The following is a 26,723-nucleotide window of genomic DNA, read 5'->3' on the forward strand; positions in this document are numbered from 1 at the left end:
AATATTAAAGTTACCTTTTGTAACTTTTTTACCTCCCTCTGTGGTAATAATATTCACCTCAGTTCCTCCACATTTTAATGTTGTATATATTGCCCCCTCCCTTGACTGTTGTTCCTCATGAAGTTCCTGTTGTTGTTGTTCCATCCTCTTCCCCTGCCCCACCTCCCCTGCACCTGATTGTATTGATTGTAATTGCTGAATTGTTCTTGTTTCTGTGCAATTCTTTCACTTCTTCTTAATGGTGGCTCCTCTAAAGGGTGGGTATGGTTACTGTTAGGAACTCAATTTTCTTGAATAAATACCTTCTCATTCAAATTCTCCCCTTCTACCAACCCATATTTGAAGGTTTTTCTTGGGGGTGGGTCCCTTCCTTGTATTCCAATAAATCCCTCTGCAATTTTTTTTTACTTTTCTCATTAACACATTGTCATAGTGTGAATCAATTTTTTTATTGCTATGTTTATGGTTATGGAACAAGTTATATCGGACATCCGAGGGGAAACTGGGAGGCCAAACTTGAATATAGGGAACTATTCTGGCAGATTAAGTTAGAAGCTGGGAAGCCCCCAGGGCTAAATGATTACATCAGTATCAGTAGTGCCCTCAAACTGAGATCAGCAAAATTATAATTATCATAACAATAAGTTAATTTAATAATGTTTTTGTTTCATAGATTATAATGAATTGTTTAAATATTCCAAAAGGGGACTGAAAAATTGATGGGTATTGTGTATTTTGATGTTCTAACTTTCTTACAGTATTATATACGTATTGCTTATATGCATTTTTATATGTAATTTTTCTAGTGACAATGTGGGAATAAGTGTTTGTCTTTTAAAAAATGGGTTGGGGACTGATTGATTGAATTTTATTGGCGCTTTTGAATTGCTGGTTACATAAACAGGGGACTTTGAACATTAGCAATTTGTTCTGAGGAAGCCTGACATTGTGTTAGGTGAAAGCGCTTAACTGTGGAAGTCAATTTAGTGTAACAAGAGTCGTTTTAACTTGTGGTGTTTTATCAGCTGCTACTTTTTTGTGCTTACTGTGTTGAGTCGAACGGACTGCACAGGGATTAAATATTCTACTTCTGGAGCTGTGGAGTCTGTGTATTTTCTGTTTTAAGAATTAACTCTTTGTCTTGAATTGAAACAAATCTTACAATAGTAGATTTTGGAAAGGGATTATTCTTCCAGGAAAATGTAACTAAGGAACACAACCCATATACGTAAGTTACTCTCAAAACTGAAACCATGCACTCCCTCAGCCGACAAACTACCAGCTGAATATCTACAACTAGCAGCAGCAGAAGTAGCATACCCAGTCTCTATCTTAATTAACAGAACCATAACCTAATCTACAATTCCTTCCCTCTGGAAAGTCTCCCATATCATTCCCCTGCATAAAAGAGGTACCTCAAATGAACTTTCTAATTTCCGTCCTATAGCCTTACTATCACCTCTATCTAAAATTATGGAACGCTGTATACACCAACAACTTTTACACCATCTTTTACAAAATACCCTACTTGCTGACTCCCAACATGGTTTCCGACCTTTCCATAGCACCTACACTGCACTTCTCTCCTTCACAGATACCATCAACAAAAATCGCAATAACAACCTGTTTTCCTCTTCTTTATGTCTTGACCTCTCTAAAGCCTTCAATATGGTTAACCATCAACTTTTACTTGACACTCTGACATCTTTCTCACTTGACTCTTCAGCTCTTCACTGGTTCAACTCTTATTTGAAAGATAGGAAACAAGCTGTCCTTTGGGGCAGCCATCTATCCTCTCAGCTCCCAATCACTATTGGTGTCCCTCAAGGATCCATCTTAGGTCCCTTTCTCTTCTCCATATTTATAAACAACCTGTCTACTTCACTCCCAACATCCACTTGTATTCAGTATGCAGATGATTCAACTATCATCTGTTCTGCTGCATCTCCATCTGTATTTCATTCTTCAACCCAAAAAATATTTTCAGCAGCTGAAAAATGGTTCCAAAATATCTGTCTCCTCCTCAACCCCCCAAAAAAAAACAAATTATTACTCTTCTCCCCAACCCCTAAGTCTGTCCCTCTTTCCTTTTCTATTGTGTCTAACAATGGCACTATCATATCACCTGATTCTTCTACTAAACTTCTAGGCTTTACAATTGATAATCAACTTAACTTTGCTTACCACATTGACCTAACCATCAAAACAGTTAATAAAAAGATAGATGCCCTCTATAGACTCAAGCCCTTTCTTACTTCTACTACCAGGGTGTCCCTTGCCCAAACACATCTCATCTCTACGTTATTGTATGCCTCTCCATCTCTTATAAACCTGTCAAAATCTAACCTTCAAAAACTTGCCACAGCCTATCATAGCATTGCCAGGTTTGCCTCAGGCTCCCCATTTCGAACCCATCATTGTGTTAATCTCAAAAAGCTTGGTTGGCTAGAGCTACAAAATCTTATTCTCCTACATCAACTAGTTATTACCTTTAAAATACTCCATTACCCTACCAATACACCCATACTTAATAACCTTATTGCCCCTTAGAAGAATCTTAGTTCACTTAGATCAGCTAACAAACTACTAGTTGCAGCTCTCAAATCTCACAATAAAGCTGGTGACTCCTTGTTCACAAATGTTGTTGGCTCACACTGGAATAAACTTCCCATAGAAATGACCACTCTAGAATCAGCACAACTTTTCAAGAAACAACTAAGGAACTATTTCAAATCTCATTGGCTTTGTCCTTGCTCTAATCCTGACTGACCTCAGCATCTTACTCTCCTTACAGTTCTTTACTCTACTCCTCTACTTGTCACTATCACTAGCCCCCTCTGTAGCTCTCCTTGAATTTCACTTCCATTTTTTATTTTCATTAACACCTTCTGCTTTCTACTTGATATATTACTACAACTAGTCATACATCCTTTCTATTTAAACCTATATCCTGCTACATATGGAACTACTCTGTTTCTTAAAAATAGTACTCTAGCACTAAAAGTGTTATCATTATTGTAAATACTGTATATATGACTATTAGACTTAGGGGTGAGTCACTATTTTCTCTCCTTCAACATTAGTATGATTGCATGGTTAAGATTATAGAACTAGGAATCCTCACTGTTTTGATTATATTCTGTTGTATTTGTTTCTATACTATTACTAAGCTATTTAGCTCTCTTACATGCCTATAATATTGTATCCTACTGTGCTTTTTTATGTACCTTGTTATGTTATGTTTGTACTAGTATATAGTGGAGCTTTTCTCCTCGGGCCTCTGCTGAAAATGGACATATATCCAGCCAGACTAGCCCGGTCAACAAATGTAAAATAAATAAAAATAAAATAAAAATAATGTGCTTTCTTTTTTCCATATGACATAACTTCAAAAAAGTCTAAAATCTTAGGAAATTAGGATGTCAAAAAGTTTGCCATACTTCCTCCCTCAATTTTTTTTCAAGCAGACTGATGATCTGAATATTGTTTCTCTGAGACCTGTTTTCCAAATCATCAATTTTTTTCATCAGTACAGTATTTGGCTACAGTAGGAATTCAATATTATTTTCATCTTCATTTAATCTCCCTTCCATGTCATTTAAAGTTTCTTCTATTCCAGATATTTGGGATTTCTGCTGTTTTTAAATCTCATGAATCTATTCCATCTGTTTGGAACATTTTTCTTTAAAGTTGTCAAGTTGGTTGCCCATTTTATCCATTTTTAGAGAAAGTTATTGTATGTTAGTAAAACTAGATTGAAGCTCCTTTTTTAGGAAGAGTCCTGAGAGTTTGTTTTTGTGTACCTCATTTCAGGATTCTGTGTGAGGAAATTTTTCAGATAAAAATTTGACAGGAATCTAATAAGTTACAATAAACTTGCTTTGATAATATCCTTCAGAATGACTTAAAAATAATCATATCCACTTAGAAAAATCAATTAGGACAGTTTATATAAATAATTTCCTATCAGAAATAAAAATAAGATCAGGGGGAATCTGCCGCTTGTCTGTCAGCATAATTGGCATGCCCCTGGTAAGGTCATTTTAATGAGTAATTTGCCTTAATACAATATGATTACTTAGCACATTTTACCAAAGTAATGTGTATGCTCAATTATTTTGTTAATTAAATCGATGAGCTCAGACTACACACCTGTTATTTCTACATTCGACTTTTTAAGGCAAGTCTTCATTTGTATGGAATTATGGAAGATGTAGTTTCTAAACTATAAAGGCAGTGTTTACCTGGTAGGTGACCTTTCCAGCATAGTGCTTGACTGTAAATTCAGGCAGAGGCATCTTTGGCTTATAGTATAATGGGCACGAGCTGTGGTGATAATGACACTTCTGCAGAAATGTGTGATCTGTTGCCTGCAAATCAGATTAAGATGCTCATTAATAACAGTGAATATGATAAATCAAACGTTTCAGGACATACTTTTTACCAGCTTTATCATTTTAAAAGTAATATAATTCCACATATCAGAAACATCTCCAACATTTTTTTGTGTATGGCATATCAAGTTCTCTGTTGAACAAAAATTCCTTGCTTCACAGCTCCAGGACAGATAAGTACATGCAAGACTTTATCTATCTTTCCTGTATACCATTAATATTTATGCATATATTTGTTTGCCAAAATGTCCTACTGGGTGGAAAACCCCATTTCAGTGAAGGCCTTGGGAGAAAAGCTTCACAAGATACAGAGAGAAAATAACATACATACATGCATACATTGTGTAATGAGTCATTTGAGCATACAGTAATGAGAAATAAGACTGCTTGAGCATAGTGACAAAACAAAAACATTGACAAGATATATATAAATAGTCAGCATGCAAACATATTATAATCATGATACAGGCAATACGATAATATGAAAAAACATTTAAATGTATATCAAAATGAGTGTTTAGACTACTAAAGTTTAGACCCATAGTATTTTATAATAGTACGACAGTGGTAAAGTGAACTTTCATTACAATGTAACACTGAGGACAGTACTCTACAGTTTAAGTGTCCAAATAGATACAATAGTACAATATAAGAAAGAAGATTATTGCCACTTAGTCATTTTAGATCAGGATGTGATAGAGTGGATAAGGATAGTTTATAGGGATTAGTTAAGTGTGGTGCATGATCAAAGTTATGAGACCTTTGAATGCTGTCTCAGTAGCTTGAAGGATTTCAAGTTGTTAATTTATTTGAGTGAGATGGGAATGGAATTTAAAACTTTAGAGATGTGAGAGGAATACAGTGAACCACCTACAGTATTGTTTGATTTAATTGGGTGTAGTAAGAATTTGTCAGTAGAGAGGAGTCCTACATGGGGGGAAAGGCTTGATAATGTTTCTTAGTGCTTGACATTTTTCATGTTGGAAAATTAGACTGTGAAAAGTCTTTAGACACACAAGTAATAGATAATGAGGCATTTCTAACTAATTTATGTGTTTTAGTATCGTGCAGTACCAGCATATAATGTGCATCTTACAGTATGCATAGGTGGTCTTGTATACTGTCAGACTACAAACCATTAATTTTCATGTTTCACTTGGAAATGTACAGTTGTGTTACAGTTAGGAAAGGTGTCTCATTGAAGAGGAGTGGTCAATAACCTCTGTATGCAGACAGTGGCAAGAATCTCAGATCACCTATCAAAATGCTCCATCTATGCTTTTAAATCTCCAGCTGATGTTATTGAATGATGTAAAAATCATATCTGCTCTACATGCTTTCTCATCTTTTTTTTTCTAAAAGTTTGCTTTACAATCTCTGAAGGTTTGTGGTGACCTGAAGATGTGGACAAATAGGTTCATAGGTTTATAGGTTGGTATTAGGCTATCGTCCCTAGGGCCTATACAAGCATAGCCATAACAATTCCCTGGATATTTCTTCCCACAATATTTACTTCTCTGGACCCCTGACATGATCCCCGGGGTGAATTTCCTATCTCCCATCCAATCATCAAGATTCCTTTTGAAGAGGGCCAAGGAAGTGCTCTGCTTGACATGTATGAGCAGTCTATTCCAGAGTATGGGGAGTCTCGGGGTCAGGAACCTATCCATCCAGCATGTTTTGTTCATTGTGATGACAAGATTTAGATCCCTGGAGCATGTGGCTCTGAGGGATTGGGATTTCTTTAAGTGGAGCATGTCCAACAGCTCAGGGTTTGGCATGGCATTGTATGGTAAGCAGAGATCACCTCTGAGTAGATGATATGCCACAGAGTATAGCTGGAGTTTTTTTAGATGGTCAGCATATGGCATCTGCTTTAGGCCTGTGATTCTTTTAGTGAGGTATTTCTGTGGCCTTTTCAGCTGTTGCAGATATCTTGTGAGGTACATACCAAACGGGGCACTATACTCTATAATGGGTCTAATTAGGGATGAGTACAGTGGGACAATGACCTCCTTTTTCTGGATGAAAAGCCCTTAATGATGAGGTGTGCCACATAGAAGGATTTCCTGACTGTTATGGCGATTTGGTTATTGAAAGTGAGACCACTGTCCACCTGTGTCCCTAAGTCTCTCATCACACTTTTGATGCTTAGTGTACTCCCACCTATGTGGTAATTCATGGGTACATGTTTTTTTCCAAAGGGGATAACTATACATTTCTTGGCATTAAGCTTGAGCCCATGGCTCTGGCACCAGGCATCTGTTTCTGCAAGGCCCTTTTGTAGAATATCCACATCATTTGGAGATTCAATAATGGCTCCCAGTTTGCGGTCATCTGTGAACTTTGTTAGCCAGAGTCCCTTAGTGTTGGCCTGTATTTTAGAGAAGTAGATACCAAACAACAGTGATCCCAGGACTGAACCCTGAAGTACATCACTTGTCACTTGTCTGGAGCTGGATTTGGAGTCGGCTACTTTTACAGTCTTGGTTCTGTCAGTAAGCCAGTTGGCAACCCATCGAGTGATGTAGGGATTTATGCCCAGTTTAGTAAGTTTATCTATGATTCCAGAGTGGGGGATGGTGTCGAAGGCCTTGCAGAGGTCCAGATAGGCTGTGTGGACCGCCTTACCCTCATCCACAGCTCTGGAGACTGATTCGGAGACAAGATCGGCCCTTCACAAATCTAAACTAGGTGGGGTCCAGTGTTTGAAGGTTGCCAATGTCTTTGTTTATAAGTTCCATGATAATGCGTTCCATGCCCTTGCAGATCAGGCTCATCAGACTGATGGGGCAGTAGTTATCAGGATCCAAGGTGGATTCCCCCTTGTGGAGTGGGATAACTGTAACTGTGCACCACTCAGTGGGTACGAAGCCTGAGGTGAGGCTATGATTAAACATGACACTTAAGTGAGGTGCCAGTTCATTTTGTAGTTCATGTAGTACACAGCCTGGGATGTCATCTGGTCCCATGGATGCTGTATTCTTAGCTTTGGAGGGTGCGGTTTCTACCTGTGTGGCCATGATTACCAGAGTTTGGCAATCTTTTGGTATTGAGATGGGCCCTTTAGGGGGTGAGAGGGGGGGTGAAGTTGGCACGAAATCGATCTACCAGGATACTGGCAATATCCTTGGGATCAGTATATTTAATTCCATTCTATTGAAGCTCAGAGCAGATCTGAGCATTGCCATTTAGATTCTTGACATAACTATAGAATGCCTTGTGGTTGTCTTTGGAATCTTTGGCAATTCTATTTTTGTAACTAGCTTTTGAGGATTTTATGAGGGATCTCAGCTTCTTACTGAGGCTGGTGAGGGAGTTTTTTGCATCCTGGGATTTTCCTCTTTTCTGCAACAGTTTCTTCCTTCTGTTGTATAGTTTGTTTATAGCAGGGAACCACCAGATTGGCTTTCTTTTTTTGGAGGAGAGCATCTTGGTTCTATTTGGGATGGCACGATCCATGCACAAGTGGATGTGCTCATACAGTGCCTTAGTGTAGGATTCTGCAGTTGAACTTTCAGATCCCGTCTGCATGGGTGTCATGAAGTTTGGCACTTCTGACTTCAGTAGCATGAAGTTGGCTTTGAAGAAGTTTTTTAAGGAGGTTTCTTTACTGGGGGATGGGGGTGGGATGTGGATGTCAAGGGTGATTTGCTTATGGTCAAACCTGACCAATGAGGGGGTGACCACTGGTGTGGAGCATCTATTTCCCATGTTGGTAATGACCAGGTCTAGGATATTGGAGCCCCTGGTGGGACAATGGATTAGTTGATCCAGGGCATTGGAATTTATGAATTCCAAGAACCTTTGGGAAAAGGAGTTGGTACCTGAGTAGTTTTCCCAGTTAATGGCACGGTAGTTGAAATCACCCAGTATTAGGGTGTTTGGTTGTATCTTAATATTTTCCAGTATGTTTAGAAAGGTGTAGTGAGAATCTTGGGGCATGGTGGGAGATCTGTAGCAGGCTACAATTTGGATTGCAGTCTTACCTAGTGTTAGTTGTACCTGGAGAATTTCAGATGCATTGTGTTGGGCAACTAGCCTGGAGATGTGAATATCCTTGGTGAATATGGACACTCCTCCACCTTTAGTTTTTCGGTCTTGGTTTTGTGGCGGGAAAGTGTGATAAGAGTTGTAGCCTGGTTTTGGAGGGGTGCTCTCCGGAGCCTTGAACCAGGTCTCAGTTGCTGCACAGATATTGATGTTCTCCATTTTTAGGAGTGCCTCGAGAGAGTGCATTTTGAGGTTTAGACTTCTAGCATTGAGTAGCATTACCTTCAGATTTTGCATGCTTGCATCTGTTATGGTGGTGGTTTTGTCCTTTGAACCTTGCCTAATAAAAGCACTATAGGGGTGGCAAGAGCTTTAGCCAGTAACCTGAATCCCATGGGTGACAGGTCCAGAACATCTCTGGCAAAGCATTGTGGTTTGTCGACCATGTCTTCCCAGGCAGACAGATACTGGATCCCCTTTGAATGACACCAGAAGCTTAGCCAATTGAAGTCAGTCATTTTGTCCTTATACTGTGATATCATTCTGGGCGAAGGCAGGATGCTACTCAGAGCTAGGGTCATACCTGCTTGGGCCACATGATCTGAGAGCTCTTCATGTCTCTTTTCATGTAGTCCAGGGAGGTATGTCTCAAGTCATTCACTCCAGCATGGACAATGACAGAGTTGTATTTGTACTTGTTGTGGAGTGACTTCAGTGCATGCGTTATGTGGCAGATCCTGGCACCTGACAGGCAGCTGACTGTAATTTTCTCCTTGTTCAGCCTGGTGAGTGGGACATCAGTGTGCCTGACTATAGAGTCACCTATGACTAAAGTGTTGGGTACATTGTCTTGTCTTAGGGGCTGTTGTTGGGTGGCACACTGGTGTTGTGAGCTATGTGTCACTTTGGTTGTGACTGGTGCTTGTTTGCATTTCATCTTCGGAGGTCCTTGTTGCTTGGGCAGGTTAATGTTAAGGGCTTCCGCATATGTGGGTTTAGTGTTGCTATGTGTGGGTGTTGATGGTGTGGGTGTTGAAGGGCTATGAGTTGCTTGAGGTGTAGTTTAGGTGTTAACCTTCTCCTCTTGACTGTCTAGCAAAATCTTGGCCGGAGAGAGCTTTGCTTCCAGTTTGGCTATGTAAGTGTAGCTCTCGCAGGTTGCAGTGTTGGGTGGTAGGAGGAGAGGGTTGTCTGTGTACGTGAGGCAGTTTTAGCTCCTATGAAGGAGAGGAGCCGGTGAAGGAGGAAGACTGTTGATTAAACCAGTGGTGTACCTTCGCAAAAGGCGTACTCAGTCACAGTGTCGTAGGTTCCTAAAAGTTTGTAGGAACTGGACCAACCCAGGACCTCTTGTAATCCTGGTTCTTTAAGCCGTGGGTTAACTGTTGTGCCCTGGAAAGAGCTGTGGTGAGCACCATAGTAGCCCTTAGAAGGGCTTTAGATAACAGTTCTTATTGAGGTGGCCATTGGTCAGGTGTAGACAGACAAAGTAAAGTGGGAAAGCTCTGATAAGGGCCTTTATTAACCAAGTGTAATTGCCTCCTAATACAGAAATGAAAACTAATCTCAGTGCAAACAGGTCTCTGATAAAAAAGACTCAGGAGCCGCCTGACTGACAGCTCTGACTGGTGTGGACTGCCCAAGCAAGTACTCCTCCTCCTTAACCATTGCAGGCCTCACAGTGGTTATATCAGAAGCTGTGTCTCTTTTAGCAGTGGTCTATCTTCCATCCACTAAGATAGGATACAAATTTTGGTGATAATTTGGCACCTCTGTTATTTCCAAACAACTTATCACTGGCATTCTGTCATTTCAACTTGTTGGCTGCCTCACCTATTGTATCTCACCTTGCTTCAGTGGACATTTGTAAGTGACATGGCCCCTCTGATTACATTTGAAACATCTAATCCCTGATACTTACTGTGTGCTTGAACTAGTGGCTTTCCCTGTTATTGGTGAACTCTGTTGGAGTGGTTTAGGCTGCCCTGCATGGGTCCCCTTATGTCCATGTGCAGCACTGGATATCCCTTTCTTATTTACTGGTGTCATACTTGCCAAGTAGAGATGCCCCTTTCTCCCCAACTCATTTGCAGAGTCACACTCTTGGTCTGTCTACCAGATCCTCATATCCTCAGGCCGAGTGCTAAGGGCTTGTTCCCTCACCAAAAGGTCTAGCAGTCCTTCAGAAGTGGTGACCTGAAACCCACTCACCCACCTGTGAAAGTAAGTACTTAAATCAGCAATGTAATCACATGCACTTTCATCTGTCTTGCATCTATGTTCACAAAACTTTTTTCTATACATTTCAGGAGTTAATTTAAAAAAAATCAAGTAAATATTATTTTACACGGTTATAATTCAAACAATCAATATTAGACAGTTTAGAAATTGCATTAACAGCTCTACCATGGAGTAAGGGGGTCAGGAACTGTACCCGGAGCCCTTGGTCAACATTATATTGCTTACATACCCTCAAATATATAAATAAAACTATCAAAGTCATCTCCCTCCCTGTACTGAGGAAAATGTTTACTGACCTTTATGGCTTCTGGGGTTCTTTCATTCCCTTTCCCATTACCTCCATGACCCAGTGTAAGGATTAGAAACTCCTTTTCATGCTGTCTCTGTTTCTCATTTTTTTCCATCTCCAAATGCTGTAGTCTGTCCACAGATTTGACTTCCAAATGTTTGATTTCCAGTTGCAGTCTCTTTTCAGTCTCCAAACACTGCAGTTCATACTGATGCTGCCTCTCCTTGGTCTCTAAATGTTTGGCTTCCAGTTTGAGTATTTGTAACTCCAGATGGATTTTTAAGCCTTCTGAAGAAAAGGTGAACTGTCTGGTCTCAGAAGGCTGAATATCCCCAATGGCAAACTGGATATCGTCTGAGCTGCTGGTCTGCTCTGTGGCTGTGACTAAGGCTGAGATCATTGCTTTCTTAGTTAGGCTGGCAGTCCTTTGGCTTCACACACCTTAGTCAACTGTTTCCTTGTCAGCTTGCTATAATCCTCTACTGACATCTTTGCCTGCTGTCCCTGACTAAACTGGCTAAAAAAATAATTAAAACTGTTGTGAACTTGAAGTCTGCATGTTTATCTTGTGGCTGTTGAGAGTGCAGACCTCGGTGACAACTGCCCACAGACTACTGAAGCTCAATTGAAGTCCCACACCATTGCCACCAAATAATGCAAAGACCCCACTTAAACCAGGGGTAGTAACTAAGGAGCCTCAATCCTCACCACTGTCTCTGGTAAGGGTGTGTCACTGAAAGCAGGGATAGAAATACAAAATGTCCCCTAAGAGTACACCGAGAACAGGCTGACTGGACTTTATGCTTCACTCCAGGTCCCCAAATGAGTCTTCACACTAACCACTGCAGAGAACTGTGACCCAGTTCTAGGTATTTGACACACTCACTCTTAAATATTTGATATTCACTCATACAAACACTTTTGGGAAAGATTGGCATGGATTTACCTGCTATGTCCTCTTTCCCAAATTACAGGGTAATGGCTGCCACAAGTCAAATACCACACTACCCTTTAAAAGGGATGTTCAGTTATATTGGGTAAAATAAATATTAATATAAATGGTAGCATGTAATACAAGCAGTAAGGCTTTTCAGAGTAGCCCTGGTGTTATCACAATAGGCATAAACACTCTCAGGTTACTAAAAGTACTTTCTAAATAAAAAGCTGCAATAAAAGTTAGTAAAATATTTAATCATAAATAACATGACTTAAAAATGTATACACTGAATAACTGTAATAAACCACAGAGTTTCACACAAAGAAATTATGAAAATAATACTGTAGGATAGATTTTATACTGATTGTAAAAATAATTTAACTATCTAACTATAGTTCCCTAGCTAGCTAAATATTAACTGTCCTTGTCTAATCTAATTAACTCAGCAAGGCAAGATGATGCTCTTACTTCTGCCAGGCAAGATAAGGATTTATGCCCACTCTACAGGCTGTTGTCTGGTCCTTAGTGACTGGAACAGCAACTCCTGCTATTTTTGCTGAACAGCTCTGGAAAACTCTGGGTGATAACTACTGATCTTGAAAACAACAATAACCACTGGACTACTTGGGGAAACAATTACAAAACACCTGAACTTTAACTGACTCAAACCTGCTTTTATAGCAGAATTTTTTAAAAGTCACAAAAAGCTGTTATGTGAATTCTACTCTCTCTTACGCCAGACTTTAAAAAGTAAACAAAACTGCTGCTGTGGAGATTCTATTCCTTTCAGCTCTGGCACATGATGACACCACATCTAGGTCAGCTGTCTGGCACAACCTACATTCAGAATTCTTTTTAAAAAACATGTACATTTGGTTACCCAGAAGAACACTGTTTGATTCAAACATCCTACATAAATCAAAGTAATAATCAAAAACATAAACTTATTTACAAAATGATAGCTAGTCATGCTGGCATATATAACACAAGGTAAATTACAATTATTTACAAGTATTTACAAAACTTCAGCTAGTCATGCTAGCACAGATAACAATCTCTGATATCCTCACAAGCAGAACATTTACATGTTGGCTCTCTCCATTTGGGAGAATGATGCTAAACCAGGGGTAAATTTGCTGTTACCCATCCGTTCATCCAGAGAATTACTTTGCTTTATGAGGAGAGAAAAGTGATTCCGAAGAAGTGGCATTCTTTGTGATACATTACTATCCCTCCACCATGTTCTATTTATGTTTCAAAAAGAGATATAGATCTCTTGATCAGATGTTTATGCCCTCATTTCACTTGCAAATATGCAATAGGTCTGACAGGATAAGGTCAGTTGAGGTTCTGCACATGAGGTAGAGATCAACTCTTAGCAGATGCATGACACCTGTAAGAGGGTTAAGGGCTTGGAACAAAAGGATCTATTAAGAAACTGTCAAATAGTTTTCTGGAGTAACTGAAGTTTGGGATGATTACATCTCAAATGCTGAAGGAGACTAGCTTACATTATGAGGCTGCACATGCCATTAATAGTCCGAGATAATATGTTTAAAGGCCTAGCTATTAGTCCACTGATTATAAATGTTGTGCAGCTGCCTCATTTAGGAAGGAATCATGTCACAAAGTACATTGCATTCCTTTAATACCAACTATACCTGATAATAAAACAAAGTTCAACAGATAAAACAACAACCCAGCTCTACGATAAAACTACGTACATGTTGCGGATGCCCTAGGTCCCAATAGCAAATTGCCAGTTTGACAGGGCACCAAGCCAAGCTGAAAGGAAAAACTGGAAATTTTGGAAAGAAAATCACCCATGCTATGTCAAACTTTTATCTCAGTATTTTGATAGGTTCTTCAGCTGCAAACCCACCCTGTGATACCAAGTGATAAACTCTCCCTGTATATTAATCGTCCAAGAAATGTATTTGTGGGCCAAGGCTCACATACTGTTTAAGGTTTTAAAGGAACTAATAGGTACTAACTCAGCTATGACATTAGGTGAATCACCCTTCAACCTTTCTTCATTCCTGTTTATTTCACCTCTACCAATCTCAAAGGGCCACTAAATGTACCCCTCCCCATGGTTTAAGTAATTTGATACTAATCTGGGTATCACCAAGCATCAGCGAAGCATTCTGGCAATTTATTTTGACCACATGGGTAGTGCTCAGCTTGAGTATTCAAGGTTCCATTGAAATTAATCCTAATAGTGATGATGTTGAACATAGCATTTCTCTCTGAGAGCTAACCAAAGGACTCTAGCTCTTAAGTTCATTTCCCTCTTCGATTATATTGCCTTTCTAAGTAGATGCCATTACCACCTTCCGAAATGCTTTATTCTTCCCTAAGTTTAATATGATCTCAGTGATTCACTGATGAAATAATGTCAGGTCCTAAGGCTAGTTTCATGACAGTCAGTGAGGAGAAAAGAGGATTGGGGAAAGGAGACTTCTGTTCAAATTACACCACATCCCTGTGCAGGACTTATATTACCACCTGCTACACTCCACCACCACCACCGGAGCCTTGTTTACTGTCCTGGAGATGGGGGCTGCTCCCAAACCGTAGCTAACATTTTATCATGAGCCCACTTCAAAACATTTAACTTCACACTAGAATTAGAGCCAGAGTAAGTCAGACATGTGAGTTATCCCATGTTCCTTAGCAAACCTACTTCCTATAATTTCAATGCCTTGTAATGTCAGAAATGGATGGCATGCTGTATAACATTGGTTCTGGATTATTTTCTCTGTATAGGAATGATTTAACAGATGAAGGATAAGATGCATCCAAACAGAAAAAAGGAAAACTTTCCAGATGAATTTGGTGTCAGATATGGACAAAAAGTAGAGGGTAACTGTCTTCTACCTTTCACATTAAAATATATGCAAATCTAAGTTGAAATTGTAACAACATCTAACATATATAATGAACAAACAGCATCGGCCAGTTAGTCATCACTACTTTTCCCTTACTGACTGCACAAACTGATGTATGACATCTTGACTAAGATTAAAGGCCCCCTCCCCCCCCAAAAAAAGAAAAACAAATCAGCCATGCTTACTGTGGCAAAGGTAAACTTCATTGTAGTGTAATGCAGAAATCTAAACAATAAGAAATGGCTTTGATATCTCGACTAACCAAAGAGATTTTTACAAATCTCAAATGAGGACAGGTTCACTCCATACTGCGTAAAACAGACCATTGACAAGTGAAGAATAAATCAACACTCATCAGAGAATATGTTGGCTGTCTTCACTATTATGTGAGATTTGTGGTCTGAAGCCCTAAAAGACAGACAACTATTTGAAAGATGTGTACATAAACATTTGTGCATTCAAAGCACTTTACTCACTGTCCGTTTTATGCATTACATGAAAAACAAAATGGCAGAGTCTGCTACAGTTCCTCATTTTTGTTCCTGAGGACACCTTACACACTGCACTTCAGTTTGACATATTTAAGCTGTAAGTACTACTATGATGCAACTTTAAAAATAAGGTTAAGGTCCAGAACCAAAGAGTTTTAACTTTTATTAATAAGGCATTCATCTATGGGCAAAAGATTAACTGTCCTCAACTAAGCACATACTTGGAAATATTAAATTAATTATATCAGTATCAATGACCATGTGATAGTTATGACTGAGGAATACTACAGATATTTCACAGTCAAACCAAAACTTTCCCCTTCAGCCAAATGAATCATACTAACAACAGGCAAATTCTTTTCATTGTTTGTCTCTCCTGTTTCCACCAAATCTGACAATGGACCATTTTTAAAAGCCACCAGTTGAAAAAATTCTGTGGTAAATTATCTGGTCAGTGCAGCAGAACAGCTCCACTGTAAGAGCAGGCAGTGATATTGTAGAATGGTTCATGACAAACATATGTAAAGCAGTCATGAATCAAATAATTAGAAGCATCTTCTGGAAACAATATGATAACAGAATGCTGAGTGTATACTGAAGTGTGCTCCTTCCGAACAGCTGGAGTGTATCTGCCAAGTGTTATTATTTACAACTGTAATAACAAGTTAACACCAGTAATCCAATCAAGACCTAGGCCAGGTGAGCTAGTGAAACACAAAAGCTTTCATAAAAAAGTTAAAATGAAGTCCTGCACAGATATCAAGAGATTGAATTCAACTGTTTCTGTTATTGAAATTGTTGGGTGAGAACAAGGACTCCCTTTTTTACCATCCACGACCTTAGAAGGTCATAAAGTAAAAGAGTTTGTCCTGCAATCACTATTGCAAATGGAAGCAATAGTTTGACAAGGCATTGTTATCTTATGAAACTTTTTTTCATTCAGCAACAACCACATGAGCCTGGCATATGCTGCTGGATATGACTTTGCCTTTGAAACAAACTGCATCTCTGGGCACTCTGATATTGGTATGCAGACTGCGACCAGATCGTCCAAGATGTGACAAGGAGACCAGTACATCTTACAGACTATGACAGCTATAAAATTACATAACTTGTTTTCTTTTCCAAGGAGAACTCCCAAAGATGATCAAGAAAGCCTGATCACAATCTCTTGGTACTTTTGATATAATGTTTTGATCTTTCCCTGTTTAAATAATTTTGTTTATGGTTATTATCCAATGCTTGATGGTTGTAATTTAAAATGAAAGTGTACATGTAAATCTAGAGTCATACTGTAATAAAAAAAAAAATGGAAAAAAAGCCATGAAATTTTATGCCTGAACTGCTTTTAACCTGGTACGCTGGCAACATTCTTTTTTCAAGAAGGGGTGAATGTAGTGTTGTTATGACAAAAAGCACTGATATCTGTTAATCACATTTTATTATGTTTTTAACTATCTGAAGCATTTAGTGAAAACAGGATACTAGAAGGATGTGTGGTCTTATGGATGTCTGACTGACACTCCCCAGGGTCACTAACTATAGTGGAGAGATATTGTGCCTAACCTGCTCCTACCTTTGAAGCTTCTGTTTCATTTACTTGCACTGATTTACATTGTAGCTTCTAGACCAGGGACTTCCAATTTTTTTTTGCTCAGGGGCCACTTGCCATACAGTTTAGGGGCCACTTACCATACTTAGCAAGGTTTAGGGGCACATTACTGTATCCTACACATATCTGTCCAGTCAAAACAGATTGTTGAAGGACATACCAAAGGCCAAATAAAATGCTTTGGTGGGCCAGATTGTGGCCCTAGGGTCACCTGTTGGACACCCTTGTTCTAGACCCTTACTGCGTCATTTACTGCACTCTTTACAGTGATTGCTCATGTCCTACCCCATTCACAAGTCAAGCAGATCTGATTACAACATGCCAGCAGTAAAAGATCAGGAAGAATGCTGAATGACCCAAAATCTTTTGAACTGATTTTATGTTTTAAATTGGTGGTTGCCTTTTGGAACTTTAAATGTGTGGAAATGTGGTAAAAGATATACATAATCTTTGAAACTGTTGTAGAAATGTTGTTTATTTATAGTGAATTAGCCATTTTATTCAGTGATTTATAGTTGTCTCTGACCTTCTTTTCATTTTAGTCACAGTAATATAAAATAAATGCTAACTTTTGTACAATACCAGAAAGCTTTTGTCAGAAGCAACATTGTATAGTTTAGCATTCATGTAATCCTGGCAAAATAATTACTCATCAAATATGGAAAAATGACAAGACATGAAACATTTTTTTTTATAAAGATCTATTTTTTAATAGCAAAGGTTCTTAGTTGTTATGAATGGCGACATTATCAATCCAGAGGCAACCTTTCCCATCCCCGGCTCTGCTCCATTCACTGTCATTAATTAGAGCATGCAGTCTCCCAAGCCTGTTTTTCTGTATATCATTTCTTACTCTGTTCTCTCACTGGTATCAATGCCTTAAAAGGTAAAAACGATCAGAGGGTCAGGCTGGCCTGAACTATCTTGCTGTCATGATTCTTCAGATAAGAGGTATTTAGGTTGTTTTTTCATTGTCTACTAGTTCTATACCTCTCAACTGTACAGATGTTTGCAGGAAATCCAGATTTCTTGCTCTAAGAAGTTGAGAGTTATAGATAGGACTCATTTTAGGTTTTATTTTCTCTGTCTAGTAATTAGGATTTATTTTAGGTTTTATATGTGCCTTGATTTATAAAATGTCATGTCTTTCATATAATATCAAACATTTCCAGCGACCATGCCCAAAGTTTCATAGATCTTTTGTACATAGAGTAATAGAAATGGCAACTGAAATTGTCACTAAAGAATGTATCCAGTGGTTTGCAGAAGTGTCACGTGACTGCATGCTAAGCTTTTGTGTATTTGATATGAGTCTTAGTAAAGGTTAAACATTAAACATTAAACATTAATTTGCTAGCATATATACCTCTCTAGACAATTTGCACATATTTTTTTTTTTTTTTTTTTTGACATGCACTAACCAATCAGACAACAGCAAAAGGCATTTAGCTAAATGGGATTCTTCTTTTACTGATTCAATGGCTGATTTTTTTAAAGAAAAAGTTTTTAGCTTGTCAATACTGCAAGAACATTTGCCTTCCTCAAAGACAGAAAATTTTTAAAGACTGTTTAAAGTGCTGGGCATGTTGGGAGTTGAATGTTAACGTTTCTTTCCCCTGCATGCTTTGTTTTTTAACATAACATTCTAGACGTTTGTTAGCTGAAAGGCGATTCTAAGAATCACACTTTGACAAACTGTTTTACATCTCTCAGTCAACATCTCAAAGGAAACACCTTTCCATGCAATCAATCAGAACCTTATTCTTTATAAACCATACATAATACTATGCATTACTTTCCAGAGAAGGAATGGGTAATGGGGCTCAATGACCTCCATGTACAGACTGACACTTTGAGTCATCTATATACATTTTCACCCTACAGTGGTTAATTCCATTGGTTAGCCCCAGACCCTATGTTTGATTGGTTCATTTTACTTTAGACTTTAAATATATAATTCAGTCATTATATCTGCAGTATTCAGAACTGCATAAATCCCAAACTTATATTTTCTGAAAGTCATCAATGCAAGTAATGTTACAGTACATAGACAGCTAAACATCATTCAGAAGAAAAAAAAAGACTGACCAGCTCACTGGTGAACCAGTTTTATCTGTGTGGCAGAGTGCTTCAAGAATGAGTCACTGTATCAGAATTCCAGCTGAGAAAATCCCTGTTCTCTGACTGGCTGAGGGTAAGGTGAATATGAGCTACAGCTGGCGTAGCAATCAGCAAATAGAAATAAGTTAAAGCACCTCTTGAAAACAGGATTATGACTGGGTCTCCAGTCTTAACCAGTTTATTGTGTGTCTGGGTTTTGGATGCCAACAAATTCACCTTCAGAGCAAAATTTCAATCATAATTCTTTGTAGTGCATGGAGCTTTATCTGGTCCATGTACTACCAGTTACAGAAAAAAATGTAGAAGCACAGAATATTTTGGTAAAGTACTTAGAACCGACAGCAGGGAGAAACATAATGCTCCTCTGTAGAACTAATGGTTTTAAAAGCTGTTCTAAACTTCATTCTGCCACAATTTAGAAATGTGGCAGAGTCAATTTTAAAAGTTTTAAAAGCTATTTGATAGTGCTGCTTATGTATGTCAGTTAGTCCTGTCTGCTATCTGTTTCTTGGCACAAGACCATATCTTAACAATGCTTAGGGGTGCTTAACTATCTCTTGTAAAGAACCCCCTAAACACAGTTAAGATTAGGTCTCACACTGGTGACAGGCATTAACAAGTTTATCTTTTTCTTGATTTTGGAACGTAATCATGGCACACCATTCAATATCCATATATTCTAGTTTTGTATACTCTGAGTGGTCTAGTACTTGAATACATTTCTTATTCATTGGCTATCTTGATGTCCTTAGTGTTCAGTGTTAAATTCTAGCATATACTCCTAGACTGATTTACATGGCAAAATCAAAAGTTTGCAGTTGGGGATGCAGTTGTACTTAAAATGTTATGGTCCAAATGAAGTCTTTCTAATGTTTTGACAGTTTTCTTTATCCTGAGACTGCATGCAGTGAAGTCTAATATTTCTTTTCAGAGTTATAGGCTGTTAAACATATTTATTGTCCTTAACTGTCTCAGTGATATCATTGTATTGACCACCAGTTCAGCTATCTTATTTTCATGAAATCTCTTTACATCTGGAAGAAGGGCATTACAATGACAATACCTCAATCTGATAGTCATTAAACTACTTTCAAGAGCTAAAAGTGAGAATAAATATATAGATAATTACTAGCTAGCACTCCAGGGTATCCAGTTTTACTTTGCCACCAAATAACTATCCTTGCCACATAGCTAAACTCTACATGCAGTCCTGAAATTTTATTTGCCTGGCTATGCCTTCAACAGTCAGATCCTATATACAAACTCTGGCCATAATATCTCAGATGGAGGATTGTCTTATCACACTGCCAGCACAAAGGTACTCTGCTTATCAATAAAAAATATCAAGTATATCTGCCAATGAGCATCCTTGATTAAATTAAATCAGTGTCATTATCAGTCAAACAATATTTTGTTTAAAATGCACTCTTTTAAAAAATCTGAAAGTGCAGAATATCAAAAATGCAGACTAGTAACAGGGTAATAAATGTGTAAAACAGTAATATACAAACATATGAAAATTATGAATTGCATGAATAAAACTGTATTATACATCAATTATCATGAGTTATGGGTAACAAATGTAAAATAATATAAAATAAAATAGGCCATGTATGTTTAACAGCTTGAATCAACACCATTTTCATATTGTGAGTAAATGTTGCATTAAGTGGGATAAATGTCTGTACCACCTGCAGAGAGTTCCAAAACATTGGGGTAGCCACCAACAACATTATCCAAACTTAGTCAACCCCCTGAAATCTCAAGCAGTCTGTAGAACTCTAATTGTGAAATAGTTATTTCAAATAAAAAGAAGCAAGATTTTTTAATGTCTTAAACGTACGAACAAAAACAATATAAACTCTATATTCTATCTCAATGGCGTAGATAAATGCAGCCCAGACTGTGACTGAGATCTATAAGTGCTGGTAGAGCTGAGTACTGGGAGGGGAAATTATCACATTTTGCCTCACCCCTAGGCTACCATTTGTTTAATTGTGTGGGGGCTTGAGTTTGTGTGTGTGTGGGCCATTCAATAGAGATGCACTGTTGTCACAGGCATATCATGCCCCAATTACCCAGTTAGTTAGGGGTCATCTTCACCTTATATATAATAAAACAATCACCATCACCAGCCATACATGTGCTTCCTCTGCCCTGTCCTTCTTAAAGTGGAGATGGTGATCTCTCCTTACAAAAGGCTACTGAGACCATTCTCTGATGGAATGCCTGCTACTATATAGCATATAGCAGCATTAACTCTTCCCTCCTTCCCTCCTCCTAGAGAAGAAAGAAGAGAAGGAGAAGTTATTGAATAGGTAATATGGACAAAGAAGACATGAACAGCAGAGGGCTGAAAATGGAAAAAAAAAAAAAAAAAAAAATATAAAAAATCTAAGTACAATGACAAATGCAGCTGGTGTAAGTCACCAGCAGGGTGTTACATGTACAAGCCATTACAGCAGTAGAATAGAGATGAGACAACAGCACCAAGGTCCTTTTCTGGAGAAAATGTTTAATCCAAAAGATGTTCTTTAGGTTGGAAAAAGAAAAACCAACCCACAGCCTTTCCTTTGTGTGTGTATATACACATTAATCCTCTCATTTGTTGTCTAAGTCAGATAGGTTAAGGCTTGGCTTGTTAAGTACTGCAAAATCAATGCCACATTTTTAAGTTATTCAAAAGTTTATTTATAGCTACTAGGCTAGATGCCCTTCTGGGCCATTTAAAGCCTAGCCAGCTTCCCTTTTCATGTTGAAACTAACCTATACCATTTTTGGTTGGTTTTACTACCCACCCATGGTTTCCATGGTTTAGTATTAGTTTAGTATTTTATGAGTGACTATTTCAAATTCTGAAATATAATATAATGACTGTCATGTCAGAACATGTCACAGAAGATGGGAACAAAAGAGCAGACCACTTGCCCATCAATACCTTTGGCTTACGATCTTGAGTAATGAACAGCCATCTGGAGTCACAATGTTCATATTCCTGTACATAGAGCATAATTACATTCTACTTATCTTAGAACCTCAAACAAATTACTGCATGGATGTTAAATATGTTCTGGTGCACTTCTAATAATATAACCATACTACAATCAACCAAGGATCAGTGACAGCAGTACAGGCTTCAGTACTTTATTTTCTTATTCATTCCATTATAATCTGAGATCTATTATTGAAATGGAATTTACACTCTTGTGTAGCTCCTTATCAATAGCAGTTCGGCAATTGTAGCCTTGTTTATTGTCAAACCACTAATACATTGCTCACTACAGATTTGATTTGTTCCGTTCTCTTGGCCTTGTAACCACTAAGCATTTCTTTTCCACTCACTCAGGTGGTCAGTTCATTTTCCCTGGAGTAAACAGCCTTATGGCCCATTCGTTCATCCTTGGGGAGAGTGTAAAGCAGCAGAGGCCAGTAACATTATCCAGACTGTGGTAGCTTTGATCGTTAAACTTTAACCCCATGGTGTATGATTCAGGGTTTGACAGGGAATAAATATCAGCAAGGGTATGCCACTCATTTCTGGAAGTAACATAACTCCACAAGGTGCCCTGCTGCACCATGGAGTCTCTGGTACCCACTGAGGATTCTCTGGCAGGTACATGCAGCCCAAACATGTGTTCTCACCCCTGAGTATTTACATGTTATTCCTCTACACCTCCTCCAGCATATGTCCCACTAACTGAACCAGAGTTGTTTGAGTCATAGTCAGGGCTTTATCTGTCTGTCTGTCTGTCCCTCTAGCTTGCTCTCTCTCTCTCTCTCTCTCTCTCTATATATATATATATATATATATATATATATAGATGTGCAAATGTAGTTGGCCCAAAGCATCTGTTCATTTATGTGCAGACATCAATAATCTTCTTTCACTCCTGTCTACGATTATAAGTCCCATTACCAACAGTACATCTTTATAAGTTTAGAAATGAAATACTATACTGTATGTAGTACATTTTGAAGGTGTTTCTCTGTAATCATTATCTTTGGCTTTCTAAATCAGGACTGTCTGCAGTTATCTACAGCTGTCTGTTCATGTTTCAAAAATGGATTATTGTATATGTCTGAAATTGGCAAGTCCTGTTTCCAGTGATGTACATTTATGAAAATCTATGATTTGTATTTCTCTAGCAGCAGATTTGGGGCTGTCTGTTTTTAAGATGTCTCCTTTACCTCTCATAGCTTGGATGGGGGGTTTTAACACTGGAGTAACAGACTGGCAGATAACGAAATCTGAATTCAGCATATTTATGTATCTTATGGAATGGTGATAGTAATACAGTAGTATATACATCTGCAGGCCTGTAATGCTTGGACTACCATGACATGGTCATCAACTGGGAAGTAACATTTATAACATGTATTAGTAATTAAAATGTAAACTCTCAAGCAATATACGTCAACAACATGGTCTACCTCCGAGGTAAAAAATCATTTTCACAGTGCTTTGCTACCTCTGTGCCCAAGTCAGTGTTTAGGGAAATAGGAAGTTGGGAGAAACCTGACCAAAAACTGGGTAGTTTAGACTTGGGATTTAATGTCTAAGCAAGGGCAATGATCAAAAAGCTGAGAGTTAAAAAAAATCAATGGAACTTGCTTAAAATACAATTCAAAACCATTAACAGCTTCCATAAAGACAGTAAAATATTTTAAAATCAGCCACATGCAAGACACAGGAACTGCACATTACTGTTAGTAAACTATGGCATGGAAAAATGTCATTCACCTCCATAACACCCATGTCTGAGATGCATGTCACAGTAGGAGCTGATAAGTTGAGTTCATAATACAGGCTTCTAGTATTATGTCTGATGAGAAACATTCTTATAGGTATTTTGTTTGGTGCTGCATTGTGAGATGTGTGGTTCCTTACGGCATTTGACAATTATAACCTATAACAAAATTCCAAATTACATCAGGCAGAGCCCCTCACTAACACTCTTCAAGAGAAACCTTGACGAGTGGATGGGTAACCGAAAATACACCCCTGGGATCACTTCATTGGCTCTGCTTGACCAAGGATCAGTTAATTAAGCCTATAAACTACTGACCTGAGGGAAGCAGCTTTGGTCATCTAGTATCCGGAGTATTCCATAAGGCTTTTGAGCAATGAGGTCGATACAAGGCTGGTTGTCAGTGAATGTGATCTCATTCCATTCAATCTGCTCTCGAATATATTCTGCCTGCACAAGGAAATAAGACAACAATGAGGACCATGAAGCAAATGATTATGGTGAGGCAAGTTTTGCACTCCTAACTATGGTGGTACATCATATTTATGAGCAATCTAGACACTTTAGGTAGAACAGAATTTTCCAAGGCTATTGAACAGCATTATTCATTTAACTACTGCTACTTTGGAAAACCCACACAACCATGAAGGCAGGAAAAATCAAAGATGAAAGAAGTGCATTGCACACCTAAGAATATTCACATCACAGAACTGTAAATAACTATATCTGATAGCTGTACACCTTGGTCTCACCAGCGTGCATTTGGTCTCCCCACTTTGGCTAGTATCTGTCCTACTTGTATAGAGGATATGGGAAGTAGAGTTACTTGCCTATTATATCATCTGATATAAACTTATATTGGAAGACTACTTTCTGTCACAAAATATAAAAAGCTATTGTTAGTGCAAAAACTTTGAATTAATAGTTTTGAGGCATAGATATGTGGGACTGAAACCAGTACATAGCAGAAAAAATGCTTATAGGTAACCTGTGAATTTCAGTCTTTAGAAGCCTTTTTTTACCATGCATTAAATGTTGTAAAGCAAAAATTTACTTCAGAAATGGTAATGATATCTGTTGGAGGACTAATTTACTCTTATTTCCACATTGTTACATTACTGAAAGCCTTTCCAGCACTTGCAATCCTAGACAATTAAAGTGTTAACCAATAAATAATTTGATCACTACAGTTTAAATTACTATCTGGTTGAAGTTCACAATTTTGATAAATATTTAATTTTTACATGGTCAGCTAATCAACTATATGCATGATTCATTACAAATAAAAAAAATGCTTTTAGTGCTTTTTTTACTGAGAGATATAAATAGTTCAACATTCTGCCTTGTTCATCTTGCATGGAATGTAACAGTCATTATCCTTATAAAGTACATTTTTATGTTCGGTATACATTTCTTTCAATATATTTTCTGTAGTAAACTATGAAATGTGATAATGCTACAGATAAATTGCACTTCATTGAATAAAATAATAAGTTTTTGCCATTACTATGTCATTTTTGAGATCTATTCCCAAATAACTTAATTTTAATTTGAAAAGTGTGTTCATTTTATAAATGACAGAGTAATACCGGTGAGTCTCTCTGATTTTATCTATTTTCCATCAGTAGTGTCAAACATCTAGTTTCAGAGCATTGCAGCCACACAATCACACACTATTCCTCATTTTCCTCAAGGGGCAGTTACACATCTGAGAATCCTATATGAAAACATGATGCACTGCAGTGCTCGTCCCTTTAAGTCACACTGTACTACCTGGCATCCATACCATAGATGCCATCCCAAATAGAACCAAGATGCTCTCCCGCCAAAAAAGGAAGCCAATCTGGTGGTCCCCTGCCATAAACAAACTTTACAACAAAAGGAAGAAATTGTTGCAGAAAAGAGGAAAATCCTAGGATACAAAAAACTTCCTTACCAGCCTCAGTAAGAAGCTGAGATCCCTCATAAAATCCTCCAAAGCTAGTTATGAAAATAAAATTGCCAAAGATTCCAAAGACAACCACAAGGCATTCTATAACTATGTCAAGAATCTAAAAGGGAATGCTCAGATCTGCTCTGAGCTACAACATAATGGCATTAAAATAACTGATCCTAAGGATATTGCTAATATCCTAGCAGATTCAATTCAGTGCCAACTTCACCCCCCTCTCACCCCCTAAATGGCCCATCTCAATACCGGAAGATTGCCAAATTCCAGTAATAATGGCCACACAGGTAAAAAACACACTCTCCAAAACTAATAATACAGCATCAATGGGACCAGATGACATCCTGGGCTGTGTATTACATGAACTACAAAATGAATTGGCACCTCACCTAAGTGTCATGTTTAATCATAGCCTCACCTCAGGCTTCATGCCCACTGAGTGGTGCACAGCTACAGTTATCCCACTCCACAAGGGGGGATCCACCTTGGATCCCAGGAACTACCACCCCATCAGTCTGATGAGTCTGATCTGCAAGGCCATGGAATGTATTATCATGGAACTTATAAACAAAGACATTGGCAACCTTCAAAGCTGGACCTCACCCAGTTTGGGTTCGTGAAGGGCCGATCTTGTCTCCTGAACCTGATTGACTTCTTCAAATCAGTCTTCAGAGCCATGGACGAGTGCTGTTAAATATTTTACCTCCATCTGAGCTATTATAATGAGTAGAAGAAAGCTCCCCAATACCCTGTCCAAATTTCACCAACATAAATACCACCAAATGTATCTGGACCTCACCAAGGCCTTTGACACCATCCCCCACTCTGGAATCATAGATAGACTTACTAAGCTGGGCATTAATCACTACGTCACGCGATGGGTTTCCAACTGGCTTACTTACAGAACCCAGACTGTAAAAGCAGCTGACTCCAAATCCAGCTCCAGACAAGTGACAAGTGGAGTACCTCAGGGTTCAGTCCTGGGGCCGCTCTTGTTTGGCATCTACTTCTCTGAAGTACAGGCCAACACTAAGGGACTCTGGCTAACAAAGTTTCCA

The 26,723-nt window shown here is 38.3% G+C and overlaps 1 protein-coding gene across 1 annotated transcript in view; it reads right to left on the reverse strand.

Moving 5' to 3' along the window:
* Nucleotides 1-26,723, reverse strand: part of MYO15A (myosin XVA) — a 1,299,796-nt gene that overhangs the window by 1,080,109 nt on the left and 192,964 nt on the right. The window contains exons 14-15 of the mRNA XM_044070057.1: nt 24,036-24,167; nt 4,245-4,370 (exon numbers count right to left, since the gene is read on the reverse strand). Of these exons, the coding sequence (XP_043925992.1) occupies nt 4,245-4,370; nt 24,036-24,167 (258 nt within the window). The remainder of the gene's footprint in view (nt 1-4,244; nt 4,371-24,035; nt 24,168-26,723) is intronic.

This window comes from Protopterus annectens, chromosome 1.part0 (genome assembly GCF_019279795.1).
Source record: "Protopterus annectens isolate FY-2018-M chromosome 1.part0, PAN1.0, whole genome shotgun sequence".
NCBI classification, from domain to species: Eukaryota; Metazoa; Chordata; order Ceratodontiformes; family Protopteridae; genus Protopterus; species Protopterus annectens.